Source organism: Plectropomus leopardus, chromosome 18 (genome assembly GCF_008729295.1).
Source record: "Plectropomus leopardus isolate mb chromosome 18, YSFRI_Pleo_2.0, whole genome shotgun sequence".
Classification (NCBI taxonomy): domain Eukaryota; kingdom Metazoa; phylum Chordata; class Actinopteri; order Perciformes; family Serranidae; genus Plectropomus; species Plectropomus leopardus.
In genome coordinates, this window is record NC_056480.1 from 9,362,112 (window position 1) to 9,374,505 (window position 12,394).

The following is a 12,394-nucleotide window of genomic DNA, read 5'->3' on the forward strand; positions in this document are numbered from 1 at the left end:
AATGAAATGCTGATTAAATTGGCTGATGTTAGAACAATAGCTGTGCCTAAAAAAACAGATGTCATCACCCTTTAACGCCACAAGATGGCAGCAAATGGGCTACAGTGTTTTTATACAGGTAAGAGTGAAGTAGGGAGCACAGTATTGCAGCCGAAAAGCCTCTTGTATCAGCTGACACATGTTTTGGTTTGTGTTGAAGTACCATCAAATGCTGGAGTGTCCTTTACAGTCTCTCACGTCAGAACTGTGTCTTTATATGTTGCCTCTTGTCACCAGGCAGTAAAGGAGCTGCCCCCGTCCATGTGAATGAGTTCACACAAATGGAAGGGACTGATTGGTAAGATTGTTCATTATCTGCACTAACGCTCAGAAAGTCTCAACATGTTCCTGCTTAAAAATGTTATATTTTAGAACATGTTTGATGTCCTAGATGTCTCTTTATGACCTCTTTACCTCCCAGAGCCAGTAAATTCTGTAAGTTGGGTTTTTGTATAATTACTCTGAATCAAGTCACAAATCTGGCATACACTTTTTTTGTATGTTTGAGAATGTGTGTGTGTGTGTGTGTGTGTGTGTGTGTGTGTGTGTGTGTGTGTATATATATATATATATATATATATATATATATATATATATATATATATACACACACACTGCATATTAAAGATAACAGTCAGGTGTGGACTCGAGTCACATAACGTGCTAAAGTCTGACTTGAGTCACAAATTGGATGATTTTAGACATGACTTGATTTCAACCTTTTGACATGCAAATACTGGATATCTTTAGGCAGAGATATGGGCAATGTGTTTTTTCTAATATGAGATGAGTTAAATAACAGCAAAGCATGACAGAAACATGCAAAATCCATTATGTTGTTGTACTGCTTAATACTGTTGTATGCTATGATAATGCAATAATAATGCGATATGTACAAACTCGGTATCTAAGATTTATTAACATGCTCTTGTCTGTGTGGCCCTCTTCTAGTTCCCAGGCAGGAGACTGTCGCTGCGAGTCAGTCATCACAGAGTTTCACATCCCTCTGAGTGAACTACTAACTGGGCCGTACGCCTCAGGTCCAGGACTCATGGAACACCAGCTGGCTTCCTGTTCGCTGCTCAGCAGAAGACACAGGTGAGAAATAATTACAGATTGGTGCAGCTACTCATTATGTATTTAAGAATGTTTGGGCTTGCAGTATTTAGGGTTGCAGCAGTACACCTCAGTATGGAAATTGACAACTGTCATTTATGCGCAATTGCAATGAGATGGAGAATCTCACCTGCACAGTGCATCTCCTTTTCTCAGCGGCTTGTGACGTTTTCCACAAAGTCCCATTAAATCATCCCATAACCAGAAACCGTGGATTACCAGAACCATTCAGAAACATGGACAGTAATTAAGCAGCACAAGTTCTAAATTGCAGTGCACAAGTAAAAGGAGCTGATAAGTTCACGTTTCACTGGAGCTGCACCCTGTAAAATTTCCATGTGACAAATAAATGATTGATTGATTTGAAAATGGCTTCAGTCATCATAATAAAGCATTTGTTTAACCAGAAAAAGAAAACCCTTCTTTTTTTCATTCCCTTTAGCGTCATCATAACAGATAATTATTAAAATAATAGTGGAATACAGTGATAGCTTGATATCTTAATAAATCTCATACTGTTGCAACCCTAGTCTTTTTTGTTTTGACTGTTTCGTGGTTTTAATTAATGTAAATTTCATATTAAAAAAAAAATTATGGATTCATTTGTAATTTTGTCTTCTTCACTTATTTGATCTGTTGTTGCTTTTTTTTAAACTCTGCCTTGTAAGGTGACCTTGAGTGTTTTTAAAGGAGCCTACAAATAAAATGTATTATTATTATTATTATTACAATTCTGATTATTATTATTATCCTTTTTTTCATTCAGACTTGCACAGACCATAACTAAGATACTAATAATCAATGTCTGCAAAAGCAGACTGCAGCTTCCTTATCCAGATAAAACAATTTATTGAGAAAGAGGATGATTTGTTGCTCATGATTGTTCAATACATTTTATTAACCACGTAATTGTGTGTTTGTGTATGCATTTTGTTAATTCTATTTTACTTTACATAGTGATATTGAATTTGTAAACATTGAAGCATGTGCACAACTTTAACGTGTGTGAGTCTGCATGTTGGAATTCATCCAGAATTCTGTGCAACATCATTTGTAGTGGTTCCTACAGTAAATGATAAACATGTATTGCAAACTTCATCATTCAAAGGATGGAAGTTAGTGGTGGGCATGTAAACACAAAGGGTGGGCCACTGTAAGGTGTCAGCGGCCTACCAGTACTAATCCTGTTAACTGTGGTCACCCATTCCTGCATAAGTGTTGTTAAATAAAAGGTGGATGCAGGTGTTTCAAAGACATTGGATTGGAGGAGCAGAAATTGGAAGCAATAAAATTCAGTTCCAGTCCATGATTGAGCAGTTAAGCGTGCTGTCAAGGAAACGTTGACCATCTAAGGGGGTTTATTTATAGGATGATCTCAACATGCATGTACGGAAATGTAATAGCTGGTTAAAAAAGGTTGCTGCCAGCTGCTGCTTGTAGATGTCATTTTATACCAGAGAAACCCAATATAATGCTCTGCTGCTCATGTAGATCTTAACACAGCACTACGTGAAAATGTCTGAATGTCTTCAATAAAATCGTAAAATAATCTGCCCTTTAAAAAATATAATTGCACGGTATAACAAATGCAGTGATATTGTGCAAGATAACACACTAATGGTCCTTCATTTTTCTCCCTGTAACACCATGAAACGACAATAACGAGCCATGCCCGAGTCTAAGCGATATTTTAATAAAAGGCAAGCTATATTTTTAATTGAAAATAAACGAATAAACACGTCTCGTGTTTTCATTTTTCGTCACGATAATTTCCTATATTTTAGCAACTGTGTGCGATCTAATTTAATTTCACATTTTTACAACAATTCTAAATTAGCTTTCTATTAATTACAATTTAAATAGATTATTGAATATTATTTAGGTTTTATTTTGTACGATTTTTATTCTTCATTATTAATATTTTGTTACATAAAATATACGTCACATCTACGGGGCACGCGCGAGAAAAACGAACTGCATAGTCACGTGATGCTACTACGTCACATGTAAACCAGGGGCAAGATGGCGGCCGCCGGTGGAGAGCCTTCGACCGTTAATGTGTCGGATGAATTATTTCAAAACTTTTACACGGAGGTACGTCAAAATTGATGCGACTTGTGTGTTTCGAAAGTGTTGATCACCCTTCGAACAATCGGCTAAAGTCGGTTAACACGAAGGTTCTCGTGTTAATCGCCAATGAAGCCTCGCAGACTTGAGCATCGGCTAACGATAAGAAGCTAACGTTCACTGAGATGTTTTGTGAGCAGCTTTCGTTTTTCTGGTGGGACGAGGACACCACCGACGATCGCCTGTGTTGACATGCTTCCGACAACAAGTCAGATTAATCTAAATCACACTTTGATTAAAAATACTTATTCCCTGTGCCCCCCATCCCCTTTACCAAGCATCTTTATCAATCACAGTGCAGTGTAACGTTAGCTGCGCTTTAACCAGCAACATCATATCGTGGATGTTTATTCTTGTTATGTTTCAACATTATAATGTAATTCAGATATTTATATCAGATGTCATATATCTTTTATCAAAATATCGCTCTTTTTTAGAAACCCGGAGGAATGCACAGGGTTTTTTTTGTTGTTGTCGTTTTTATTGTATTTGATTGATCTACTTTACAACGGTTCCAGTGCAAAGTTGTTACAACATAAGCAATAAAATTATAACACACAAAAATATATTTTTTATAAAAAGATTTTTTGGGGGGGGGGGGGTTCTTGTCTTGCCTTTAATGGACAGGGCAGTTAAAGCGTGTGTGTGTGTGTTGGGGGTGGTGTATTTGTTTGTTGTATTACACAGTAGTAGTATATCAGGTCATAGTCTGACTGTCTGGCAGCTGGCTCCAGTCTTGTTATAGCTGTGAGCTGCCACTTGTTTTAACATATCCCGATGAAGAGTGTGAGTTGAGATGCAAAGCCCATTTATTAAAGGTTTTATAATATTGGGAAAGCAGTGTGTCTTGGTATTTTTTGTTTTTGTTATGATTTACTGATCACAAAGCAGAGTCCAAATCTCTCAGATCTCTCCTTCTTTTTTTTGGTCTTATGTGTCCTTTGATCTAGACATCACCTGTTATAAATGCATTTGTGAAATAGCACTCTCTAGACAATCTAGATGTTTGATGCGATGACAGTCACACACGTCTCTATTCTTATAATGCAAGAGAACTTGATTTTTTTTTCCTTTCAAAAAGAAATGTTGCTGCATAACAGGAACGACCCAAATTCATGCTGTACTCATACACTAGTAGAAAGTAATATTAGAATATCAAAGTGCACCTTCAAGTGGAAGTTGTTATTTGACTTTGGTTATATTTTGACAGTTTTCTTGTTCATTGTGTTTTTCTGACAGGTGAAGCAGATTGAGAAGAGAGACTCTGTGTTAACCTCCAAGCAGCAAATTGACAGATTACTCAGACCTGGATCGTCCTACTTCAATCTCAATCCCTTTGAGGTAAGTGGGCCACCAATTAAGTACTTTAAGTGTTCATTTTTGTATTAATTATTCCTTTGTATTTATTCAGTAAATGCAAAAAATACTGCTGGATAACAATCAAGTTACTAGACTCAAAGTAGATCTGATCAGTAGGCAGATAACCTCAAGTACTGATTTATAATGGCATGAAATGTGGAGTAAACAAGCATTACATCTTGAAATATGTTAAAAATGTTGTTTTAAGTCTCTACTCTGTAAATTACTAACATGACTGATGTCTTTATATGTAAAATGGACAATAAATGTGAAGTTAATTTATAACTTAATTGGTTAGACTTTCAGATTTCAATGCCAGTGTTTCCTCTTATGTGCTGTTGCAACTGTGTGCATTTCTCAAAAATAAGAATCTGAGAAAAATGGGATTTGATCACAATCTCCATAGGATAATAAATCTGCTGTCCACAAACCTTCATTAGAGCCACCAGTACCCTCATAACGATTTCAATCCACTGTAATAAACGTCTCATATTGTCACTTTGGCTAAGACATCTGCGTAAGATAAACACTCATCTTCACATCATTTTGCAGGTGCTGCAAATTGATCCCGAGGCAACAGATGACGAATTAAAGAAAAGATTTCGGGCGGTAAGCCAACAAAAGAAAAAGTGTGCACAAAATTCAGTGGTCTTCACTGTGAAAACATGACAATGCTGTTGATGTAGTGATAGCGCCATCATGATTTTTTAATTCTTGATTCCTAATATTTGGTCTTTTTGACTGCACAGTTGTCCATCTTGGTTCATCCGGACAAAAATCAGGATGATCCCGACAGAGCACAGAAAGCCTTTGAAGGTAAATTCCTTCCATCCCTGATTATGTTTATTTTGTAAACATGCATCAGCTGCTGTGAAACTGATGAACTCAGATCATGTTTGTGGTTTTGTGTGATGTTAACAAACACACTGAAATGCTGTCATATAAGTTTAATTTCACCTGAATGTCTCACTGGTGTAGCTGTGGACAAGGCATACAAACTCCTTCTGGAACCAGAACAAAGGAAGAGAGCCTTAGATGTGATCCATGCAGGACAGGAATATGTGGAGCATATCGTGAGTATCCAACACATTCCCTTACCGTTTAAACTTTCGAGGTATTTTCACTCCATGTAACTCAAATTTCCAGCTCTGTATTTCTTTGGTAAGATTTTATTTTCTGCCATTCTGTCCTCCCGACAGGTTAAGGAGAAAAGGAAACAGCTAAAGAAGGATGGGAAGCCGCAGTATGTGGAGGAGGATGACCCTGAAGTGGTAAGTAAAACTTATAGAAAAACTAACTGGGCCAGGACTAAAAGAAACAAAAAAAAGCTAATCATAAACTACAACATACTATACTATGATGTGTTTGTGCCATTTGGACAACACAATATACTATGACATTTTTTATACGATTTTGGAAGACATGCTATACTGTGCCGTTTTGTTTCATAAGGCTATAGTATAGTACAGGTAAGGCTATAGTATGGCAAAAATGTCAAAATAAGACATGTCCCAAAAACAGCTGAAAACACCTCTAAACAGTCTAAAATAACCTGCTGAGAAACGCCATTGCGAAGAAAGTTGCAAAAACAACCAAAAACACCATAATAATGCATGTTGAAAAAAGTGACCGAAAAGGCAAGGCTATAGTATGGCAAAAATGTCAGATTATGACATGTTTGAAAAACAGCTAAAAACATACAAAACAGCATAACATAAACTGCTTAGATACACCATAGCATAAAATTTTGCAAAAACATCCAAAAACATCATAATAATTTCATGTTGAAAAAATGACCGAAACAGCAAGGCTATAGTATGGAAAAATATCAAAATATTGTATCTCCCCAAAACAGCTGAAAACACCTCAACACAGCCTTAAATAACCTGCTGAGACACGCCAAAGCATAGCATTTTGCAAAAACAACCAAAAACGCCATAATAATGCATGTTGAAAAAATGACCGAAAAGGCAAGGCTATAGTATGGCAAAAATGTCAAAATATGACATGTCCCAAAAACAGCTGAAAACACCTCAAAACAGCAGTAATTAGCATGCCAACACACACCATAGCATAGAATGTTGCTAAAATAGCAGAAAACATCATGAAAATGGATGTTGAAAAAATGATCAAAAAGGCAAGGCTATAGTATGGCAAAAATGTCAACATATGACATGTCCCAAAAACAGCTGAAAACACCTGAAACAGCACAAAATAGCGTGTCAAGACACACCATAGCATAGCATTTTGCAAAAACATCCAAAAACACCATAATAACGCATGTTGAAAAAAATGACCAAAAAGGCAAGGCTATAGTATGGCAAAAATGTCAAAATATGACATGTCCCAAAAACAGCTGAAAACACCTCAAAACAGCGTAAAATAGCGTGCCAACACACACCATAGCATAGAATGTTGCTAAAAAGTCCAAAAACGGCATAAAAATGGATGTTGAAAAAAATGACCAAAAAGGCAAGGCTATAGTATGGCAAAAATGTCAAAATATGACATGTCCCCAAAAACAGCTGAAAACACCTCAAAACAGACTAAAATAACCTGCTGAGTAATGCCATAGCATAGAATGTTGTTGAAATGGCCAAAAACGCCATAAAAATGCATGTTGAAAAAATGACCAAAAAGGCAAGGCTATAGTATGGCAAAATTGTCAAAATATGACATGTCCTAAAAACAGCTGAAAACACCTGAAACAGCACAAAATAGCGTGTCAAGACACACCATAGCATAGCATTTTGCAAAAACATCCAAAAACACCATAATAACGCATGTTGAAAAAAATGACCGAAAAGGAAAGGCTATAGTATGGCAAAAATGTCAAAATATGACATGTCCCCAAAACAGCTGAAAACACCTCAAAACAGCAGTAATTAGCATGCCAAGACACACCATAGCATAGAATGTTGCTAAAATAGCAAAAACATCATGAAAATGGATGTTGAAAAAATGATCAAAAAGGCAAGGCTATACTATGGCAAAAATGTCAAAATATGCCATGTCCCAAAAACAGCTGAAAACACCTCAAAATAGCATAAAATAGCGTGCCAAGTCACACCATAGCATAGAATTTTGCAAAAACATCCAAAAAACAACAAAATACTGCATGTTGTTGAAAAAATGACTAAAAAGGCAAGGCTATAGTATGGCAAAAATGTCAAAATATGACATGTCCCAAAAATAGCTAAAAAACACCTCAAAACAGACTTAAATAACCTGCTGAGACACGCCATAGCATAGAATTTTGCAAAAACATCCAAAAAACAACAAAATACTGCATGTTGAAAAAAATGACTAAAAAGGCAAGGCTATAGTATGGCAAAAATGTCAAAATATGACATGTCCCAAAAATAGCTGAAAACACCTCAAAATAGCATAAAATAGCCTGCTGAAACACGCCATAGCATAGAATTTTGCAAAAACATCCCAGAACACCAAAATACTGCATGTTAAAAAATGATTAAAAAAGGCAAGGCTATAGTATGGCAAAAAAGTCAAAATATGACATGTCCCAAAAACAGCTAAAACCACCTCAAAACAGACTTAAAATAACCTGCTGAGACACACCATAGCATAGAATTTTGCAAAAACATCCAAAAACAACAAAATACTGCATGTTGAAAAAAATGATTGAAAAGGCAAGGCTATAGTATGGCAAAAAAGTCAAAATATGACATGTCCCAAAAACAGCTAAAAACACCTCAAAACAGACTTAAATAACCTGCTTAGACACGCCATAGCATAGAATTTTGCAAAAACATCCAAAAAACACCATAAAAATGCATGTTGAAAAAAATGACTAAAAAAGGCAAGGCTATAGTATGGCAAAAATGTCAAAATATGACATGTCCCAAAAATAGCTAAAAACACCTCAAAACAGACTTAAATAACCTGCTGAGACATGCCATAGCATAGAATTTTGCAAAAACATCCAAAAACAACAAAATACTGCATGTTGAAAAAAATGACCAAAAAGGCAAGGCTATAGTATGGCAAAAATGTCAAAATATGACATGTCCCAAAAATAGCTAAAAACACCTCAAAATAGCATAAAATAGCGTGCAAGACACACACCATAGCATAGAATTTTGCAAAAACATCCAAAAACACCAAAATACTGCATGTTGAAAAAAATGACTAAAAAGGCAAGGCTATAGTATGGCAAAAATGTCAAAATATGACATGTCCCAAAAATAGCTAAAAACACCTCAAAATAGCATAAAATAGCGTGCCAAGTCACACCATAGCATAGAATTTTGCAAAAACATCCAAAAACACCAAAATACTGCATGTTGAAAAAAATGACTAAAAAGGCAAGGCTATAGTATGGCAAAAATGTCAAAATATGACATGTCCCAAAAATAGCTAAAAACACCTCAAAACAGACTTAAATAACCTGCTGAGACACGCCATAGCATAGAATGTTGCAAAAAAACCAAAAACGCCATATTAATGCATGTTGAAAAAATGACCGAAAAGGCAAGGCTATAGTATGGCAAAAATGTCAAAATATGACATGTCCCAAAAACAGCTGAAAACACCTGTAAACAGTCTAAAATAACCTGCTGAGTCACAGACCATAGCATAGAACTTTTGCAAAAACAACCCAAAACACCAAAATTATGCATGTTGAAAAAAAATGACTGAAAAGGCAAGGCTATAGTATGGCAAAAATGTCAAAATATGACATGTCCCAAAAATAGCTAAAAACACCTCAAAACAGCATAAAATAGTGTGCCAAGACACGCCATAGCATAGAATTTTGCAAAAAAACATCCAAAAACACCAAAATACTGCATGTTGAAAAAAATGACTAAAAAGGCAAGGCTATAGTATGGCAAAAATGTCAAAATATGACATGTCTGAAAAATAGCTAAAAACACCTCAAAACAGATAAAATAACCTGCTTAGAGACGCCATAGCATAGAATTTTGCAAAAACATCCAAAAACACCAAAATACTGCATGTTGAAAAAAAATGACTAAAAAGGCAAGGCTATAGTATGGCAAAAATGTCAAAATATGACATGTCCCAAAAACAGCTGAAAACACCTCAAAACAGCTTAAATAACCTGCTGAGTCATGCCATAGCATAGAATGTTGCAAAAAATGGCCCAAAAACGCCATAAAAATGCATGTTGAAAAAATGACAAAAAGGCAAGGCTATAGTATGGCAAAAATGTCAAAATATGACATGTCCCAAAACAGCTGAAAACACCTCAAAACAGCAGTAAAATAGCATGCCAAGACACACCATAGCATAGAATGTTGCAAAAATAGCAAAAAACATCATGAAAATGGATGTTGAAAAAAATGATCAAAAAGGCAAGGCTATAGTATGGCAAAAATGTCAAAATATGACATGTCCCAAAAACAGCTGAAAACACCTCAAAATAGCTTAAAATAGCGTGCCAAGTCACACCATAGCATAGAATTTTGCAAAAACATCCAAAAACACCAAAATACGCATGCATGTTGAAAAAAATGACTAAAAAGGCAAGGCTATAGTATGGCAAAAATGTCAAAATATGACATGTCCCAAAAAATAGCTAAAAACACCTCAAAATAGCATAAAATAGCGTGCCAAGTCACACCATAGCATAGAATTTTGCAAAAAAACATCCAAAAACAACAAAATACTGCATGTTGAAAAAAATGACTAAAAAGGCAAGGCTATAGTATGGAAAAAATGTCAAAATATGACATGTCCCAAAAACAGCTGAAAACACCTCAAAACAGCATAAAATAGTGTGCCAAGACACGCCATAGCATAGAATTTTGCAAAAACATCCAAAAAACCAAAATACTGCATGTTGAAAAAACTGACTAAAAAGGCAAGGCTATAGTATGGCAAAAATGTCAAAATATGACATGTCCCAAAAATAGCTAAAAACACCTCAAACAGACATAAAATAACCTGCTGAACACGCCATAGCATAGAATTTTGCAAAAACATCCAAAAACAACAAAATACTGCATGTTGAAAAAAATGACTAAAAAGGCAAGGCTATAGTATGGCAAAAATGTCAAAATATGACATGTCCCAAAAATAGCTGAAAACACCTCAAAATAGCATAAAATAGCCTGCTGAAACACGCCATAGCATAGAATTTTGCAAAAACATCCCAAAACACCAAAATACTGCATGTTGAAAAAAATGACTAAAAAGGCAAGGCTATAGTATGGCAAAAATGTCAAAATATGACATGTCCCAAAAACAGCTAAAACCACCTCAAAACACCCTAAAATAACCTGCTGAGACACGCCACAGAATAGAATTTTGCCAAAACATCCAAAAACACCATAATAACGCATGTTGAAAAAATGACCGAAAAGGCAAGGCTATAGTATGGCAAAAATGTCAAAATATGTCCCAAAAACAGCTGAAAACATCTCAAAACACCGTAAAATAGCGTGCTGAGACACGCCATAGCAAAGAATGTTGCCAAAACAATCATGCATGTTGTAAAAACAGCATATCTATGGCATGTCTACAAAACAACCAAAAATGCCCTACTATAGTATGGCGAAAAATGTACCATACGGTCAGTTTTTATAGACAGACAATACTATGTAATACTGTGTGTTATCGTTTTTGTGACATACCATTTTTTTTTTTTTTTTACCTTTTTTTCAACATACTATGTCATGATGTTTTTTACAATTCATTTACTACGACAATTTTCACTTTTTTCAGACATACTTTACTGTTACTTTGATCACATGCCACAATATGACATTTTTCTTTCAGTGTTCTCAATATTTTAAAAAAAGAAAAAATTATAATATGACTTTTTGAAAGAAACCACACTCAGATTATTTTACCTTACTTCGTCATACTATACCATGACATATCTTCAATATACTATACTATGACCTTTTTTCAACATACTATACACATTTTCTTATTCATTTTTTTCCCTGAACGTCATATACATAGTCGTTTCATTGTCATACTATATTATGCCTTTTATTAATTTGATATGGTATACTATGAGGGGTTTTATTTGGTTTGTTTTTTTTACATACTACATCCTGAAGTTTTTGGACATACTATGCTATTCCATTTTTTTTAACTCTTTTTAAACAAAATGTATACTATGACCTGCTTTTTCTTTTTTTTTGACATGCTATACTTTTTCAACATGTTAAACTAAGACGTTTTTTCCTGTATTTTATAGTAGTATAGAACAGTACACTGACTTTTTTAGTAGTGTAGTATTACACTATATTATTATTTTTTCCCCATTTCTTTAGACATACTGCACTATGACAGTTTTACTATTTTTTTCAACATAATGTACAATTGCCTTTTCTTAAGTTAACATAATACACTATTGCTTTTTTTTTCACGTGCTAATACTATGACATTTTTTTCCCTAGACATGATATACTATGACAATTTTTTTATAGTCTCTTTAACATACTATACTATGATTTTTTTTTTCAAATCCTAAACTAATATATTTGGGTTTTTTGTGTCATCACAAAGTCTTTGTATAATATGTTGTAAAAACAATTGTTACTTTTGATTTTGACGTTCACCTACCCTTGGAAGGCAGTGGTGGCTCCTGAAGTGAGTTCTTCTAACTGTCCTCTCCGCGTTCTTCTTGGCCAGTATGGCTTGCTGTCGTTTCCTTTGGCAAACAGCACAGAGCAACATTAGGAACAGCACATGGGCAAGCAGCTTATTCATGTGAGAAGTAGCATTATCCTCATTAAGCCAAGCCCGTCTGGCCAAG

The 12,394-nt window shown here is 35.0% G+C and overlaps 1 protein-coding gene across 1 annotated transcript; it reads left to right on the top strand.

Annotated features, from left to right (window-relative positions):
• The first annotated feature begins 3,173 nt into the window (after window positions 1-3,173).
• LOC121958153 (dnaJ homolog subfamily C member 8-like) lies at window positions 3,174-6,038 on the top strand. Its single transcript, XM_042507027.1, has 6 exons — window positions 3,174-3,249; window positions 4,522-4,623; window positions 5,194-5,250; window positions 5,391-5,457; window positions 5,620-5,714; window positions 5,841-6,038. Exons 1-6 carry the CDS (start codon window positions 3,178-3,180, stop codon window positions 6,036-6,038), a joined length of 591 nt encoding a protein of 196 aa, XP_042362961.1. The 5' UTR covers window positions 3,174-3,177.
• The last annotated feature ends 6,356 nt before the right edge of the window (window positions 6,039-12,394 follow it).